Below are 20,318 nucleotides of genomic sequence, written 5' to 3' on the forward strand. Positions count from 1 at the left end.
TCGGCAGCACTGGCGGACTGGCGAAGCTGCCGTAAACCCGGGGGGGGGAAATCATCTCCAGAGAACGATTGTGAAGTTGCTGTGAGAAGACGAAATGGATGTTGTGATGCTGATGCTGACAGCAACGGGCCTGGGATGTGTTTTTGGATGCAGTCCCCTCAGGGACATTATGTAACCTGCGTGTTAGGATTTTAGCAAACCAGTGGTGGTGGGCATTTGTGTTCGGATTGGTTGAGCTATGCGGACTGTATGATACACGGTAGGCCTATGTGAATGACATTTTGCCCGATTTCAGATATATATATATTTTTAGGTGTATTCCAAGGACGTCACGTCAGTGTAGTGGGCACGTTCAGCAGCGATGTACACGTCTGACGGCTAGACAGTCGTACAGTAGCTAACGAAGGACGTGGTGGGAGGCAGCGAATTTCTCTCATCGATTAGCTATCGAGCTTATAGGTTCAGGATGCGACACCATGCGTTGATTGCGCTTGACATTATGCTGCTGTGAGCCATTTGCGAAGCCATAAATTATCTGGTGCTCTCTCTCCCTTTTTGAATGTGTCCATGAAGTAGATGATTGGTCCCGATCGCTTTCTGCTCGACCGTATTTCAATGTCCATTTAGTGTTCAGGAGGATTACCTAAAATGATACCTGGAACTGCCGCATCAATGCTACCATCCGCCGAGGCTGCCAAATTGTACCAGACGAATTACGTTCGGAACTCTCGTTACATCGGAATTCTATGGGCCATCTTCACCACCCTGTTCGGTATCGTTAACGTCATCATCTTCTCCCAGCCCTATTGGATTGGCGATGGCGTGGACACACCACAGGCCGGCTACTTCGGCCTGTTTCACTATTGCACCGGAGACGGTATAGCCAGAGAACTGTCTTGCCAGGGGACCTTCACCGAGTTCGCCGCGATCCCCTCCACTGCGTTCAAGGCCGCCTCCTTCTTCGTCGGGATGTCCATGTCGTTGATTATGACCTGTATGGGCTGTTTCAGCCTCTTCTTCCTCCTCAGCACCTCCACCGTTTACAAGATATGTGGCTGGATGCAAGCGTCATCAGGTTAGTAGTCCCACCTGCACTTCAGGCTACTATCACTGGCATACGTATAGGTTAGGCTTGGCTACAGACTGTGTTTGTTTATCCTCTGCCTTAACCGTACAGTAGATTTGCGAAAGATGCCCACAGCTGGGCATCTTTAACAACAGCAGAGCTTTTACAACAGAAGTCTTGACAGCCTTCGCTGTCCATGGTGCTGAAGTAGCCCATCTGTTGCTAAACGCTTTGATTGATTGATTGATTGATTGATTGATTGATTGATTGATTGATTGATTGATTGATTGATTGATTGATTGATTGATTGATTGATTGATTGAAAATGTTATTAACAGATTGCAGAATGGGTACAATACAGTACGGCTCAATACACACAATTGTTAAGGGGATGCAGACCAGAGAAAGACTTTCGTCTTGTTTACATCAGGGTACCCCATTTTCAATTAATCATAAACATGACATCTTACATCTTACGGTTTATAAAGTTAATCATTTTGCCCTTTCAAACAGTGCATGGTTGATAGGCTACTATACTGTTCTTAACCTCATAGCATATACTATAGTTACTGTTTGGGCCAAAATGGGTTATGCCTTACTTCCCTTGGTGTAATGCATCAAACCGCTGTATCTTTTTCCTTATTAGGATAATCGGTAACTATCTCTGCTGATTCATCATCGATATATTTGATCTATTACAACAGAAAAAAAACACATCTTATACAGCTCAAAACCTCACATAGTTTATCTTCTCTCATTTCATGAATGAAACGGTGCTACACTGCCAAGTGATAGGCATTCATGTGGGCCAATAGGAGTGTTTCCATGCACGCTTGTCAGTATCCAGATCAATACCCCTGCAGAAACGTTATATTATTGAAACTGATGCAACATGTATAGTTTTAACATAAATACATTTCATGGGAGTAATACATTTTTCCTTTTCCTATCACAACTCATGCACTAACTTAAAATCGTTCAGGGTCAAAGATAGTGCTGTATACTCACAGATATACAGTCAGTCTAAATGTACAGTATAAGCTGTGTCAGTTATCTAGAGCATTGGGAGTAATCGTTGGACAACTCCATCCAATCAAATCATCTGAAACGCAATCTAAACATCACCAACCGAGCCCTGCTGCTGACACGTCACTCGTCAGGTCAGCCCTGCGTCCTGCTCTCAAAAGAAAAAAACAGAAATGAGGGGATTATTTGGACCAGCCCCAGCTCACTGGGTTATTTCAGTCTGAATTAACGCAATACCAAACACGAGGGCACCGCTGTGCGGCTTGCGGCTCTGCAGTTAAGTGATGAAAGAGGGAGTAAAGAGGAGGGAATCTTAATGAGCGGGCCTGGCTGCTTAGTGTTGTCAGCCTCCATCCCACTTACCTCAAGGTGAGACTGACACTGGGGGCTGTCAGTGACATGGCTGGTCCTGTGGTGTAGAGGTGGCCCACTGGCAGCCTTAAGGAGCCGCTCCCTACCTCCATCTAATGGCTTGATAAGGTCAGACAAATCATAGCTACTATGGCTGTGATATCTTATGTGTGTGTGTGTGTGTGTGTGTGTGTGTGTGTGTGTGTGTGTGTGTGTGTGTGTGTGTGTGTGTGTGTGTGTGTGTGTGTGTGTGTGTGTGGGGGGGGGGGGGGGGGGGGGGGGGATCAGATCAAACAGAATTGGCTATGTTAATTGGCTATATTAAGCTTGATCAAATTCCAATATGTTTTTCTTAAAAAATCAATGAAAACCATTAAGGGAAAGCTTTGGATTTCTGTAAGCAGAAATGTGTGTGTGTGTGTGTGTGTGTGTGTGTGTGTGTGTGTGTGTGTGTGTGTGTGTGTGTGTGTGTGTGTGTGTGTGTGTGTGTGTGTGTGTGTGTGTGTGTGTGTGTGTGTGTGTGTGTGTGTGTGTGTGTGTGTGTGGTTTGTGTGTGTGTGTGTGTGTGTGTGTGTGTGTGTGTGTGTGTGTGTGTGTGTGTGTGTGTGTGTGTGAGAGAGAGAGAGAGAGAGAGAGGGGGGGGGGGAAACTCAATGTGGCTTTCGGAAGACCAGATCCACCACCGACATGGTCTTTGTCCTGAGGCAGCTGCTAGAGAAGAGCAGAGAGCATCGCAAGGATCTTTACATAGCCTTCATAGACCTAAGCAAAGCCTTCGACACCATCAGCCGTGAGCTGCTCTGGAAACACCTCAACAAACTTGGGGTACCACCCAAGTTTCTCTCCATCCTTCAGCAGCTGCATGACGGGATGCAAGCCAGAGTCCAGACAGGTGAACTCCAGTCAGAATCCTTTAAGGTTAATGTTGGGGTGAAGCAGGGCTGTGTCTTGGCTCCGGTGCTCTTTAATCTCCTCCTCTCTGCCGTCACCTGCCTCTTCCGCCGAGCCATGGGACATGAAGACGGTGTCCATGTGGAATACCGCCTTGATGGTAGCCTCTTCAACATCCGCCGGCTCCAGGCACACACAAAGACAAAATCCTGCCAAGTATGTGAGCTACAGTACGCTGATGACTGTGCCATCTTAGCTCACAGTCCAGAGTCTATGCAGCATGCTCTCGACACCATATCCAGCCTGTACCAATCCTTCGGTCTCCAGGTCAACATACAAAAAACCGAAGTCATGTCCCAACTCACTTCCCGAACCTCTACACCTCCCAGTTTTCACATAAACGGTGTTCCACTCAAAACAGTGGATCATTTCACCTACCTCGGCTCCACTCTGTCCTCATGCTGCTCCCTTGACGCGGAGATACACACACGTATCAATAAAGCGGCATCATCCTTTGGACGCCTACGCAGCAGGGTTTTTGAAAACCGAAACCTGAAGATCAGCACCAAGGTTGCCGTTTACAACGCAGTATGTCTCTCCACTCTGCTCTATGGAGCAGAATCCTGGACCCCATACCGCCGGCACATCACCAACCTGGACGCTTTCCACATCCGTTGCCTCCAAAGTCCCCCACACAGACATCCTCAACAACACCAACTCAATCTGTATGGCCGCAGCTGTGGCCAAAAAACATCTTCGTTGGATAGGGCACACCATACGTATGCCTGACCACCGCCTGCCCCGCCAAGTCCTCTATGGCCAACTGAGAGGAGCAAAGCGGGCTGCTGGAGGCCAAAAGAGATGCTTTAAGGACTACACCAGGGACCTCCTAAAGTGTGCAAACATCACGCAGCTTGAAACTCTGGCACTCGACAGATCAGCCTGGCAAGTCACTTGTGCCACTGCAGTTTCCCAAATACACCAAACGAACCAAGACCGAAGATCTGAGAGGCGCACGCAACGACACCAGCGGGCGGCTGGCATCCCCCAGGTATCTGGCTTCCCTTGCGCCATCTGTGGACGGGTGTGCGGCTCAAGGATCGGACTCAACGCCCACGAGAAGTGGCACCAGCGGCAGCGTCGCTAACTCCCCCCCCCCCCACCCCCCCCTCTCCCCATCCCTGGAGCAAGCGTCATCATCGAACACGATGGACAGCTAAGAGAGGTTTGTGTGTGTGTGTGTGTGTGTGTGTGTGTGTGTGTGTGTGTGTGTGTGTGTGTGTGTGTGTGTGTGTGTGTGTGTGTGTGTGTGTGTGTGTGTGTGTGTGTGTGTGTGTGTGTGTGTGTGTGTGTGTGTGTGTGTGTGTGTGTGTGTGTGAGAGAGAGCGAGAGAGAGAGGGGGGGGGGGGTTTGGTGGGTTAGTTTTAGCTTGTTGTCAAGCCTGCTTAGCCAAAGACATGACACCATTCACACTCCTCCCACAGAGGGAGCCAGCTCCCTGCTCAAACTCCTCTCAGCTCCCTGCTCAAACTCCTCTCAGCTCCCTGCTCAAACTCCACTCAGCTCCCTGCTCAAACTCCACTCAGCTCCCTGCTCAAACTCCTCTCAGCTCCCTGCTCAAACTCCTCTCAGCTCCCTGCTCAAACTCCTCTCAGCTCCCTGCTCAAACTCCTCTCAGCTCCCTGCTCAAACTCCTCTCAGCTCCCTGCTCAAACTCCTCTCAGCTCCCTGCTCAAACTCCTCTCAGCTCCCTGCTCAAACTCCTCTCAGCTCCCTGCTCAAACTCCACTCAGCTCCCTGCTCAAACTCCACTCAGCTCCCTGCTCAAACTCCACTCAGCTCCCTGCTCAAACTCCACTCAGCTCCCTGCTCAAACTCCTCTCAGCTCCCTGCTCAAACTCCTCTCAGCTCCCTGCTCAAACTCCTCTCAGCTCCCTGCTCAAACTCCTCTCAGCTCCCTGCTCAAACTCCACTCAGCTCCCTGCTCAAACTCCACTCAGCTCCCTGCTCAAACTCCTCTCAGCTCCCTGCTCAAACTCCTCTCAGCTCCCTGCTCAAACTCCTCTCAGCTCCCTGCTCAAACTCCACTCAGCTCCCTGCTCAAACTCCACTCAGCTCCCTGCTCAAACTCCACTCAGCTCCCTGCTCAAACTCCACTCAGCTCCCTGCTCAAACTCCTCTCAGCTCCCTGCTCAAACTCCTCTCTAGCTCTATGGCTCAAATCTGTCTCTCTAGCTCTATGGCTCTCTATAGTTTCTCTCTCTATGTACTGCAGTCTGCCTGTAGCTGACAACAAAACATGTCTTAGTTTGTTTTGTCATTATGAGCCTGGATTGTATACATTGATACGTCAACATCGGTTGTTAGGTTGGTAGGTCCACAAAAGTGTCCCCACTCTCTTATGTCCATACCTTTCACTCTAGGAGTCTGGAATTTGGCATAGAGGTCAGATGTGTGTGTGTGGTGGGGCGGGGGGGGGGGGGGGATTACACTGAGCTGCTGCCTGCACATACGTGATCGCAACTATTGTGGATTTGTGCTTGTTTTGTGTGTGTGTGTGTGTGTGTGTGTGTGTGTGTGTGTGTGTGTGTGTGTGTGTGTGTGTGTGTGTGTGTGTTGAGATTCTCATTTTACTGCAGCATGAGTGCTCATTGCATTGAACTTGAACACTGTGTAAGGGAGGACTGACAACTTATCAAAGCACAGCTCATAACTCACCATACCAGGCATCAGTGATTTACGGAGCAGCTTTCCTTCACAAAAACCAGAGGTCAGGAGGTTCACTCTGAAGACCTTGAGGATTTCACATCGTTACACACACAACAGCTCAGTTACTATGGAAGGCTCCAGCCATTTCAGAGCATGACGTTCTCTCTGTGAAACCAAGGGATGAAAGGCTGAATACTTGATGAGGCAATGAGCCACTATAGGAGACAGTAAAAGAGCATAGATGATGGGGGTGGCTCTCAAAATGTCTGCCAAAGTGAAAAGGAGTTGAATGCGGGAGTACTTTCTCCATCTATCCCATCCTAGATAAATATATATCCATCTCTCTCTCTCTCTCTCTCTCTCTCTCTCTCTCTCTCTCTCTCTCTCTCTCTCTCTCTCTCTCTCTCTCTCTCTCTCTCTCTCTCTCTCTCTCTCTCTCTCTCTCTCTCTCTCTCTCTCTCTCTCTCTCTCTAGCTATGGGTCTGACCATAGGAGGTCCACAGCCCCTTTAAGGTAGTACAGTATGTGCCCCCTCCCTCTCTCTCTCCAGTCTGTGCACTAATTAACTGAGAAATGCAAAACAAAGCTGGCAGTGCTCTCAGAGGCAACCAGACCGTGAGGTCAATGATAATGACTTCACAGCTGGGAGTTACAATTGGAAACATTTCCCTTCAACCAGTTAATCTCCAGCTCCAAAAATAATGAATATTTAAAACTATTCATAATTCATCATTATCTTCGTCACTATTAGCAAATCCAATAACTTGGGACAAACCAAACAGTCTGCCTGTCTGTGTGTCTGTCTGCCCTCCTGCCTAAATTCTACCTGGGGTGGGGAGATAAAGAGAAAGAGAACAAGGGAGAAACGAGAGAAAAGTAAAAAGAAAATAAATACTCTTTCAATTCACATGGATCTTCTATTCTATCGATCTTCCTTCTATTTGCCCTTCTTACATTTACATTTACATTTAGTCATTTAGCTGACGCTTTTATCCAAAGCGACTTACAAGTTCTGTGCGACAAGACAGCAAGAAGGGTATAACTCTATCAGCTGAGTAACAATGTTCATCAAAGTGTTGCGTGTTACAGTGTAGGTTAGTTTATTAGGACAAGTGCATGACATTAAGGTTAGTCGGGGTTAGATTTTTTTTTTATTTTTTTTAATCATTTCAGATAATGGTTGAAGAAGTGAGTCTTTAGTCGACGGCGAAAGATTGGACGGGATTCGGCTGTCCTAACTGGGATGGGTAGTTCATTCCACCATTGTGGGGCAAGGACTGAGAATAGGCGGCTTCTCTTTGATGACCCTCCGGGAGCTTGGATAGGAGTAGATCTGAGGCGGCCAGAAGACGCAGAGCGTAGGGGTCTTGAGGGTGTGTAGTTAGAGACCATTGACCGGAGGTAGGCGGGAGCGGTTCCCTTTGCCGCACGGTATGCTAGGTCGAGGACCTTGAAGCGGATACGTGCAGCAATGGGGAGCCAGTGCAGGTCCCTAAGAAGTGGGGTGACATGGGCTGACTACGGTAGGTTTGAGATCAGGCGGGCCGCTGCATTTTGAATGAGTTGAAGAGGCTTGGTGGCAGTGGCCGGGAGGCCAGCTAGCAGTGCGTTGCAGTAGTCGAGGCGGGAGATGACTGTTGATTGGACGAGGAGTTGGGTGGCTTCTTTTGTCAGGAAGGGGCGTATCCTTCTGACGTTGCTCAGGAGGAATCTGCAGGTTCTGGTTGTCGCTGCGATGTGAGCAGAGAAGTTCAACTGGTCGTCGAGGACAACACCAAGGTTCTTGGCGGTCGGCGACGCGGTCACAGCTGCATTCTCGACTGTGATGGAGAGGTCGGTCAGGGGGGAGGATTTGGCCGGCAGGTGGAGCAATTCTGTTTAGCTTAGGTTCAGTTTGAGGTGGTTGGTCGTCATCCAGGCGGAGATGTCGGACAGACAGGCCGAGATCCGCTCAGAGACGTGGATATCTGAGGGAGGGAAGGAGAGGAAGAGTTGAGTATCATCGGCATAACAATGATATGAGAAGCCATGAGATGTGATAATGTTACCCAGTGATTTAGTGTAGAGGGAGAAGAGAAGGGGTCCTAGGACCGAGCCCTGGGGGACACCCGTCCGGAGGGGGCGGGTGGCCGACAGAGTCCCTCTCCATGACACTTGGTAGGAGCGGTCATTGAGGTATGATGTCAGCCATGTCAGGGCAGATCCAGCCACTCCCATTCCTGCGAGGGCCGCGAGGAGGATCTGATGGTTGACTGTGTCGAAGGCTGCAGATAGATCTAGGAGAATCAGGACAGAGGAGAGGCCTTTCGCTTTTGCTAAGTGAAGTGCCTCTGTGACCGCAATGAGGGCCGTTTCTGTGGAGTGGCCAGTCCGGAAGCCAGACTGATTGGGGTCTAGGAGGTCATTCTGTAAGAGATAAGCAGTAAGTTGGTTGGATACAGCACGTTCAGCACGCTACACAATACCTACCCTCTGGAAAATTGCTACCAGAGGCTGCTGAAGAAGCTGTTGCTAAATATCATTCTGCCATTTGTCGCCCCACAACTGGACCCCCTCTAATTTGCCTACGAGGCTCAGAGGGGCACAGAGAATGCCCGTGGCCTGCCAGCTGCCTCTCCTCCTCCAGCACCTGGATCTCCCCTGGCACTCAGGATGCGCTTTGTCAGCTCTGCTTTTAACATCATCCAAAGGCATCAGGCCCCTTACCCACATCAAATCCATCTCATGCACAATGTCCTCAGTGACAGACTGCAAGCGGAGCAGGTGGGCACAACCACATCACGTGCACTCACCACCAATACTGGAGCGCTGCAGGGTTTGTGTTGAGGGTTTGTGTTGAGGTACTCTGACGACACAAGCATTCTTGACCTACTTACTACTTACTATCACACCGCAGTTGCACACTTCACTCAGTGGTGTGAAGATAACAATCTTCACCTCAATGTCAGCAAGACAAAGTGAATAATAACAATAACCAAACAGTTGAAATGGTTGACAGTTTCAAATACACCAGAGTGACAATAGACTCAGCTTCGACCAGCACACCAATGGAGCCAACAAAGACTATCAGTCATTCGTAAGCTTAAAGGACTCTATGTTGCTCCTGTTAGATTCTGATCAATCTGGCTAGTATCACGTCTTCTTGTGTTATCCTCTCTCCATCCAATTCCTCTGCGTTGTGTAATTTTAATGGTCCTGACGTCTCCTATACTGGCTGATAAAATCCTTATCTCTCCCCGTTAGTGCGATCCGCAAACCATAATAATTCTCCACCTTCGTAAGAATTCGACACTTTGACACAGCGTAATACCTTACAAGGAGAAGCGTTGTTTATTGATATAAACAGAAGCCTCAGCCCAGATTTTATCCGATTGTATTTTCATTGCTATCGTCTCTGCTGTTATTCAGTCCAATAGTGGTCAGGCCTGGTCGTTAGCCAAGACCATCCTCGTGGTAGCCGAAGCTAATGATGATGTGGCATCCCCCCCCCCCCCCCTCTCTGTGATGAGAGGAGAGAATCTCTTCTGGTTTCTTCCCTCTTAGTCTCAGTCAGATCTTAGTCTGGCCCTACCCGGAACCACCGTCAGCTTTATAGGATCTTCGTCATACAGTAGCTATGATAGCCCGCCCCTCTTCTGGTTGTCATGCGACGTGCTGTCATGACAACTGCTAATAACCTTTCACACATTTCAAAACGTTTCATTACTGTTTCATTAAGATGAACCCCTCTCCGCCCTGCTCTCTGGGCCCACACTCGCTATCAGCTTGTTGTGTCTTAGATCGGAATTCAAAACATTCTGCTCTGCTAACGCGGCCTGTGCCTGTGAAACCGCTGGTCCACCACCGTCTATATCATCCCGTGATGATAATGGTATTACCCTCTTAAAGTGTCTCTTCATATCAGTTTATAAACCAAATATACATTGAATAAACACAGTTTTCTCTCACTCCCCATCTCCTCCTATTGTTGTACCAGAGCATTATTCAGCCCATCTACCTGTTTCTTTAACCAATGATTAGTGAATGATTAGCTATCATTAATGATTAGTCACCAAACCATTTAATCAGCAAGACTATCATTAATTATTAGTCACCAAACCATTCAATCAACCAGACTATTATTAATGATGATTAGTCACCAAACCATTCAATCAACCTCAGTTAATGGCAGCCCTGCAACACTTAAACACATGAACTTAACATGAACTTAAACACAATGAAGATATGATGTCTGCAATACACGTTTAAATACATTACAAAAATAATAATAAAAAATATATATAAAAAAAGGTTTAAAGTACTGTCAGTCTGGGTGATGAGTATTAATTATTAATTATTTTGGTTGAGCCTCTATTTAAGTATTGATCTTTTCTCATTTTAAAAACAGCATTAAATATTTGTGCCAAGGAGTGCTGTCACCTACCAAACTCGCTCGAATGATCGGCTTGTGCTCAGGGTGCCTCGAGTTCGGTCTGAGCTTGGAAAATCTGCCTTCTCCTACGATGCTCCATACACATGGAATACCCTGCAAAAGACTCTAAAGCTCGGAACATTCCCGTCATTCATGGAGTTTAAAGGCATTGCACTTGACCTATGTACTGAATCATGTAATTGTTTTTAATCCATCATTGTAGTAATTGTAATTCATTGTAATTATTAACTGTTATGATATTTGTGTCCTTTGTTAACTCGTCATCACTGTAAATGAGGGAAACCTCAGTGCTTTCACGAGTATAAATAAAGGTTTGAAATGAAATGAAATGAAGGGGCGCCCAAGTGGCAAACCATGTAACGCGCTGCGTGGCGGCACGGCCCACCCGGGTTCGATTCCCGGACCCGGCGTCATTTGCCGAATGTCTCCCCCACTCTGTCTCCCGCTCTTCCTCTCTCTCTCTCTCTCTCTCTCTACTGGACTGCCCAGTAGAAAAGAGCGATAAACGCTAAAAAAAAAAATAAAAAAAATATTTGTGCCAAACTGAGGCATTTGGTGGATTGGCAGATTTGCACTCCAGTATCCTCCTCTGGGCTGAGAGAGAGAGAGAGAGAGAGAGAGAGAGACGGAGAGATAGAAAATAGCAAATACATCTTTAGAGAATATTATAGCAAATGCATCTAGTTATTTTCATTTTCATTTGACAGAACATTTTCTCCAGAAACTCCAAAAATGGCTATTTCAGATCTAGGCTCTACAACTATATCCAACGCTTCAGAGAGGGTTTTAAATATAGTGGTTCAGAAGTCTGCCAGCCTAGAACAACACCAAAACATATGGGTCAAGTCTGCCATGGTGGTATGGCATCTATCAGTCATCAACATCAGTATATCTTTGACAGTTTGGCCGTACAATCAAGAATACGATGCAGAAGTAAAAATGTAATTAAATTGAGACCAGTGCAGCAAGTTGCTCTATTCATCCTGTACAAGGCACTACATTAGGTCAGATACTTATAGCCCCTCTGCCCAGTCTCCTCTGCCCCTCTGCCCAGTCTCCTCTGTCCCTCTGCCCAGTCTCCTCTGCCCAGTCTCCTCTGCCCCTCTGCCCAGTCTCCTCTGCCCCTCTGCCCAGTCTTCTCTGCACAGTAACAATGTAATTTGGAGAGGTTATAGTGTCATACAGGTTGGATATGAGACCCTTAAGGTGCAGAGTGGTTTGTACTAAATCTAGTCAAGAGGGTATTCAAATCAGCAAAAGCTTTGTCTATGCAAAGGCAAATTTAACATATGCCACTGAGCCAATGTTGAATCTAGTTTGCTCGGACGATTGTTTCATAGAGAAACTTGTTAACATCAACTTAACCTCTTAACAGGCACCCCAAAATTGGCCATTTTAGTTTTAGTTTTTGAGGACTGCATACTTTTTTTGCAAACCAAAATACTATACTTTATACTTATAGCACATGCATGAGCCTGGGCCCTGTTCCCCGTACCTGGTTCAACTAAGTCGATCAAGATGTCATTATCCAGATTCAGTTAACCCGATGTTTGAAGCCAGGATTTTCCTGTTCCTCGAAGGTGGATTCAGTCTCGTTAACTCAACCCAGACTTGAGACCCAGGATAAGTGCGCGCGGCCGCTCCAGTTGAAAAGCCAGCACGTATCGATAGCAGAGATCCTGATTCTCTAGCGGCATTGATTGATTAATTGATTTAAAACTTTATTAACATATTGCAGTACGGCTCAATCGCCTCGCCGACAAGTTAAATGCGTTATCTATAGGCTAATTTTAAGTCCCTCATTACCTCAATCAATCAGATTATATTTCTTTAAACTTGCCTGCTGGATTGAATAATCAAATGAGATCTTGCTAGCGAAAATAATTAGTTAAACTGTTATACAGAATAACGATACGGCTCTCTTACCCATTGATTGATGTAAGGTCGATCTTTTACTTATCTCCACTGTGGTGTAACGGGTTCTTCTTTTGACTTTCACGCAGACGACCGGGGTTCGAAATCTAGTCTTTCCCTTCTTTTTGCGATGTAGGAATAATTCAATTTGGTGCACGTTGAGAGCTATATAAAGAATGACATCCTCAATGCATGTAGATTTATAATATTTTAACTTAAAACTAGGCTACTTTGGCGTATAATCATTAATATTATATTCCAAAAAATTATATTGGAAACACGGGGTTTCGAACACCGGTCGCCGGGTTGCCAGGATTGAGCACTACCGCTGCGCCACTGTGCCAGATGGGATAAATTCATTGTTTATACATTAATGAACGAGAGACCCGTGTTTAGAATTTTTTTTATTTTGAATGAAGTTTTATCTCTTTATGCTCATTCATTAATGTGACGTCAACGGCTCATTCAATTTCTCAAATCCGTCAAACAGCGCATCTCATCAGACATCTTAATCCCAGTTACAATTAAAATAACCACATAATGTGTACATCGCACCGAGCGAGCGCCACGGTATATAACGTGCATTATTTAGGACAAAGTGAATTTAGTATCAGCATTTTGGGTCTATTTTACATTTCAAAAGACCCCTCTGGAAGAATGGAGCACAAAAACGTACTGTAATTCAGAATGGTATAACGCAGATCCTACTGTGGGAATAATTTCAGGAAACGCGCTGTCACTTCTTTGCGGGGGCGTGGCGATGGTTCATCCGGCTAACTTGAACTTAAACCCTGCTTTCGACCAGGCTCAAACTTTTGGATCTGTTGTCATGGTGATTTGGACAATCCAGGTTCGGGGAACAGGAAAGTCCGGCTTAAGTCAGACTTCACCGAAAGTTATCCGGCTAACTCAGTTATCCAGGTACGGGGAACGGGGCCCAGGTCTCTTTTGAAATATGACATTCTGGAGTTTCTGATACAATAAGGAAAACCCACTTTTAGTGCTAATGAAATAGAGTAACATTGAGTTGTAGAAAAACTTGTTACTCACGTTTTTCTGTAGTAATTAGTAGTCCAGAAGTAGTATCTCCAAAAACATTGGTATGGCTGAGGGTCCATAGCGTGAAGTCTTTTGTAGTACATTTCCAAATTTCATAAAAATCCGTGATTAGAAGCGGTTTTGGTAAAAGTTGAGAGGGCTCAGAAAACGATTTTCTCATAGACTTCAATGCATTCGATGGAGAATTCTCTTTCTGTTTTAGCTTGTGACTTCTCACCTAAATCCATGATTCGCTCATTTGGATTTTGTCACCTGAAACGGCTGTCGACAGGCAACAAATAGGGCTTTAATTCGATATATATATTGTATAAAAAAATATGCACACCCGGGCCGCTAGAGGTCGCCAACGTGCCAGTGGGAAAATCGTCCTCAAGAGGGCCCACATGTGGGCCGTTGCATGTTAAACTAAACTCTTCTTTTATTCAACCAGCCTCCTCTGGATTGTCAGCCCTATCTTGCTTAGAATTATGTAAATAAAGTACTAATCAATTATTGTATGTTATATTATAGCAATAAGTAATATATTTACGTATTGTAAAATATATTACTTAAAATTTTAAATGTACAATGTGTACATATGTGTGTAATAAGTATATACATACATTACATATTTATAATTTTTTACTTTGAATGTTTTCCGAAAATGTTTGAGTGCCTTTACCTCAAGACTACAGAGACACACTTTTCCAATAGCCTCACCTAAACCATAACCCTAGCCTAACCATAACCCTAACCTTAACCACACTGTTACCTTTAACACTTTCCCCACCAATCACGTTGTATGACGTGTTTCAAGTTCATGCAAATTCTGCCAATCCACGGCGTACGACGTTATTGAGATCATATTTCATATTTTTGCCATGTTATTCATATTTCCCTCACGGAGCCTTGTCTGATGCAGTGGGACTCGGCACAACTCTGCAACGCTTCAATACTGCCCCCTGGTGGATGATCGGCGAGTTGCCAAACCGGAAATGGCCGGTTGGGTCTCGGTGCGTCTCCTAAATGCGTCGGGCCACTCGCATATCGTCGCGGGACTCTAGCCACACACCGTGGATATGAATCGCTGCCATAACTCAATAATCGATACGATTTGGCCGTGTATTATGATTATACAAACCAGAAATGGATCGACTCGATCCCCATCAAATAACTGGGATCTTTTTGCTCCAGTCTCATCGCCCAACGGTAAGAGGAGGCTGCCGTGACTTTCAGCCTGTTTGTTTATTATTATCCATGCAAACTGCTCTGATCTATATATCACCCATACTACATAAAGCATTTAACGACGATCACGGAATTATAAACGACCCCCCCCCCTCCGTTCATCCGCGCATGATCAGTCATAACGTTTAGGACCATGTACAGTTGAAATTTTTAATATAGCGTGGATCGGCAACAAACGGCATTTGATAATCTATATATGCATTTATGCCTATATCTCACGTTCTAGGAATTACTGCAGAAAACGATAAAAACATATTTATATTCTAGACGGTATTTTCGTATGAATGTGTGAATGAAAAAGTAAACCGTTCCTACATCCTGAACGATAGATAATCGATATTGAATGGGCCATAGTAATGTCAATTTAGCAATACAATTTAAAAAGTTATAGCCCTGCAAAGAAGGTGAACATCTCCATAGACTTACAGTACTGGCAGATAATGGTATAAGATGCTGAAAGTGCGTGGCAGGGAATGTGTTAACTAACCATAACCGTCGAACCCAACCCTAATCTTAACCCTAACCTTAACTCGAACCTTTAACCATAACTTTATGTGAGCGTTGGGCCAGCACGGCGTGCTTCCCAACGGGGGCGAGCCAAACAATCAGCTTCACGCACCTGAGAAGAATTGCAATCAGCTCGTTGGGAGAGTACAAGTATGTCAAACTGCCTTCCAGTCGTTGCTAGTTCGTGCCGTGTACTCCTGTGTCTCCGGTGTGAGACGTTGTCGCTTCCCTGCCGTCCCATGGATGTTTTCCTGTGCACTCGCTCTCTTTCCGTGGATCCGCGCCTTTGAATTGCGTGTCGGCAGTGCCCCTGGTGAGTCTTGAACAAGACTATTCTCAGAACATGTTCACGTTAGTTCTGGACTCTGTTTTTTCTTTCGCCTTCGGGTTGTTGTGGAGATTCAACGTTACTGGACGCTGCTCTGTTTCCTTCTGGCTTATTGACCTTCTCCCTTAACACTTTGAGTGCCAGCCACGAGAAATCTCGTTAGTTCATGCCATGCGTTGAGTGCCAAGAATGAGAAATCTCGTTATTTAATCGTTATTTTTTTTATTATCGATTTCCATAAATGTTTCATCAATCTAGCCTCACGTTACCAGTGGGGATCTGTCTGAGCTCGAACAGGGAAAATACCGCCCCTATCATCTCTCCGGATGGTATTGCACCCATTGGATTGGACTGAATGAAATGGATGGGAAAAAAAGACTCCGGAATCCACATTTTACTTGTCAGGCATGTAACCGGAGACGATCCCAGTCATTGCCCACCCTCAGAACAGCGTGGAATATGTGTTACCAGTACCCAGCGTTGGATCAATAAACACGATCGATATTTGGAATGGCGATCAGGAATTGGAATAATCTTTTTGGAGAACATCTGATCTGAGGTAAGGAATCTATTTTACCAGTCTTGGGATAATCAGAGTATTTTTCACCTATATCTCAGCGTGTCCCATATGTGTGTGTGTGGCTGTGAGTGTGTGTGTGCTGATCAGGAAATAAGATAATCATTTTTCAGCCCGCTTCTCTAGCGTGCATAAGTACACATATACTATCAATAATCTAGCGTTGAAAACTATTCATAAATAGGCCAAAAAATTACAACGTGTTTTGTGTATTCCAGTAAAGCGCGATTCCTGCAGAATAATTTTTTTTCAGGACATTTAAAAAAAACGAGCGTTTTTCAAAATGGTATAAAACGGAAATGAACCGATTAAAAAAACAATCCGTTTCGACAATGTTTACTGCAAACAAGTCATTGATAAGCGACAGGCGTATTAGACACATAGCCATCATTTAAGATATAGTTTATGCGTTCGCAAATGTGATCGCCCTCCCATTGACTACAGCGCTGGCACTCAAGCGTTATTTCTGGCGCCCCCTGCTGGCACTCAAAGTGTTAAAGGGGACGTTCCATATTCCCTCATTTACTGGTGTTTTTCTTCACGTCAGTTTTGTCCTTAAAGGAACAGTGTTGCATTTTTCTGTTGTTTAATAAATTATGCCCTGTTTTTGGCTAACCGTCATACCTGTCTTGTGTCGTGCTATTGGGGTCGCATACAAACCCTAACACTTTATGTCTTAACCATAACCGTTAAGTGAACGTTAAAACGAACCTTAACTCTAACCATAATAATAGCATTTTCTGTGTTTTTAACAGAATCATTGTTGGTTCGTCTCTCGGTCACAGTGTTATGGCTATAACATAGCGTACATTATGTACCTTTTTTCCTGTGGTATTTACGTTTTCTGATGAGACCATGTTGCAATTGTGGACCCCCCCCCCCCCCCCCCCCTCCAAAACACAATAGGAAATTAGTCATAGCCGTGAATGAGCAAAAGTTGTTTTTAATCTAGGACACGCCTGCAGAACACATGCACACAGACCACGGCACACGGGAGGGAGGAGCGCTTTGTGATACAAGACTGCAGTGACTGGAGAACGTCCTCTCTCCTCTCTCACTCTGGTACTGTAGCTTTAAGAGCTACATGGGTAGCTTAACCCTTTCACTATCACACTACCAAAAGGGTTGACCCTTTCACTGCGACAATACATAAGGTTAACCCTCTCACTGCCACACGACAAAGGGTTAACCCTTTCACTACCACACTACAAATCAAATCAAATACAATTTATTTATTTATAAGGCCCAACAACACACGTTAATGTCCCCATGGGCCGTACAGGTCTTCTTTAAACAAGTCAAGAAGAAAACATAACAATAAGTCAAGAACAGAACAAGGACACCATAAGGTCCAACAAATTTAAAATAAATGCAAATAAATGAAAGAATGCAAGCACTCCCAGACATACCCCACGCGAAGGTAAGGAAAAACTCACTAAAACCTAACAATAGGTAAAAATGCTCCACAGGCAGTGTGGAGGAGAGAAACCTTAGAAGGGCCATTCAAGGGGGGATCTCCCTTCTTAGATGTCGGTGATAGTAGTGTTGCAGACGGACAGTTGGTAAGCATGCACTCAAGTGTGTAGTGAAACACAGATGAGTGCATGCAATAGCAACTGAACATTTTGAAAGATTAAAGATAGAGCTGATAGCGATAGCAACTGAACATTTTGAAAGATTGAAGATAGAGCTGATAGCGAATCTATTTGAGGCACAGGGGCGGCGCAGAGAGGGTCGCGTCCTCCCCGTCTTAATCACGGGACATTCAACACTCCGGTCATTGCTCAGGGACAGCCGGAGACAGACGGTTAACCAAGCTGAAATGCGTTTAAAAGGATAGAGCCTCAAATAAGACTGTATATTATTGTAAGATCCATTTCCTGGTCCATTGTTTATTGATCGTGACGACGTTTGAAGCACTTCTGTTTTTGTGCTTGTGTTGCTTCACAGTTGTAGGTAATTAGTCCCATCTATGTGGGTGTCTCTGACGCTCACACATGCACACACGATTCACACACACACACACACGCACACACACATGCACACGCACACACACATGCACACGCACACATGCGAGCACACACTAAGTTTGCACCAAGGGATTATTATTATTATTATTATTATTATTATTATTATTATTATTATTATTATTATTATTACGTGGGTAATTATACTGGTAACATCACCTCCTGGTTTGGGAATAGGACCGCAGCAGATAGAGAGTGGCCCGTTCAGCCGAGCGCACAATTGGAGATGGGCTTCCCACCAGGAGCTAGATGTCATGCTTAATGTTGTTACATATGAGGCTCAGCAGAGGAGGAAAGAGAACTGGCAGCTTTAAAGGGATAGAAACACTTTCATCATAACTTTGATGCTGTACAGCCCCGTGGCGAGGAAGGGTGGAGGTAAGATAAAGAGGATGGTTAAGTATGACAATAAAGAGAAGAGCAACAGCAGATAACATGTCTGGTTGGAAATTAGCGTAACAAATCTCTGAAGGTGCATAGGCAAACAGACAATACATGAAGTAGGGTTAAGACATGACATGACATCTCTCTCTGTCTCTCTCTCTCTCTCTCATTCCCACAGTCTATTCATTTGAGTGAGGCTGGTTCTGAAAGAAGCCTTGAGGCTTAGTTAAAAGCTGAGATGGATAGGACTGGAGTGAGAGCACCTTAGCTTCACTCCTCCCATATACTGCAGTATGACAAGGCTTACAACGTGTTAATGTTGAAACTGACTGCTTCTGCCTGGATACCTTCTTCATTGCTAAGAGATTAGCGCTTGATGGCGGAAAGGGCTGATTCTGTTGTTTTGCAACAGTAAGTGTGTGCGTGTGCATGCTTCACACAGCACCATCCAGTCCCGGGGATGTAGGAGAGTGGAGGTGCACACACACCACACGTCTGCAGGCTCATGTGACCCTCCACTGCCCACGGCCTAATGAACAGCCCCGTTCTTCTCTTCTTCACAGAGAAACAACGCTAACATCACCGCTCCCAAACAAAACACAGTGCTAATGAGAGGAAAGGCCGACAGAAATATATATTCCAAGCAGATAAACGCTTTACCCATGACTGACCTGATAACCTCTTCAGTGGAAAACAATCATATATTCTGTCAACACAGAATGGTAACCATTGCTAGTGTTGACCTTGGCACTAGATTAGAGGTGACTGGGTTGCTTTTTCTTTCATTCATCCATGAACGGGCTGAGTTCCAACTGCATGTCATATTGTGTTCCAAGCCCGCGAACCTGAGATATTTTCCTACAGAGCTGATCTGTACCCATAATGTGCTTACCAGGGTAATTATTGTGTGCGGTGCACCGTTCCAGTAACTGTAATGAATTGCTAACCCGGATTTTGTTGCTGTTTTTTATGCAATTCCAACCCCCAGCCACAGTAAGGCTTTCATAACAAGTTTACAATGACATAGCAGTCAAAGTAGAAGTTTATTACAATGCAGAAACATATGTCATGTGTTCGTGGGCTCGTGTTTCCTTTGGCATGGCTGCGGGTCCTGGGGTGCATGGCCGGTCAGTACTCTGTGGAGTTTGGGTGTGGGGGGCGTGGGATTTGCTGGTTTCCTTGTGATGGCGGGAGTGCTGGGACCGGGGAAGATGGGGCAGCCCGCAGGGGTGGCATTCCCGTCGCTGTGCATGGCGGTGTGAGTGGCACGTGGGCTGTTTGTGTTTTCCTTCGGTCATGACGTGCTTTATCAGGGGGTGTGTCTTGGATGGGGATGTGGTAGGGATTGATGTGTGAGGTGTTTGGGGGACTGGCTGTTCCGGGGAGGTTCACATGCCTTTGAGCAACATTGTACTATTATACTTTTTTATTTATATATATATATAAAAAAAATATATATATGAAACATAAAACATGACAACACACAATATAATAATAATAAACAAGACTACAGGACAATAATAATAACAATAACAATAATGATGATAGCATGACAATAGACAAAAATAAATACAGAACCTAAAAATAAAAACTAATATTATCAGACACCCCAAAAGACATTTCCAACCCCACTCCCACCCCCCTACCCCAGGACCCCCCAGGACCAACACCCCAACCCCGCTCCGCTGCTAGATAGTGGCCTAAACCTTCTCGGCCGCTGCGACCCACAGCTCAATGCTGGCCTGTCCCACTCCAATTACCCGTGCCGTAGAGATTTCCATATAAATGACATCCAGTAGTGTCAGAGACCAATTAATCAA

At 45.4% G+C, this 20,318-nt stretch overlaps 1 protein-coding gene across 1 annotated transcript in view; it reads left to right on the forward strand.

Annotated features, from left to right (window-relative positions):
- Positions 1-648: 648 nt before the first annotated feature.
- LOC311245668 (LHFPL tetraspan subfamily member 3 protein-like) overlaps positions 649-20,318 on the forward strand; it is a gene marked incomplete at its 5' end in the record, with an annotated part of 62,678 nt that continues 43,008 nt past the window's right edge. Inside the window, one exon of the mRNA XM_084335603.1 lies at positions 649-1,075. Within this exon, the coding sequence (XP_084191729.1) occupies positions 649-1,075 (427 nt within the window). The remainder of the gene's footprint in view (positions 1,076-20,318) is intronic.

Source organism: Notolepis coatsorum, assembly GCF_963971535.1.
Source record: "Notolepis coatsorum genome assembly, chromosome: 18".
Taxonomy (NCBI): Eukaryota; Metazoa; Chordata; class Actinopteri; order Aulopiformes; family Paralepididae; genus Notolepis; species Notolepis coatsorum.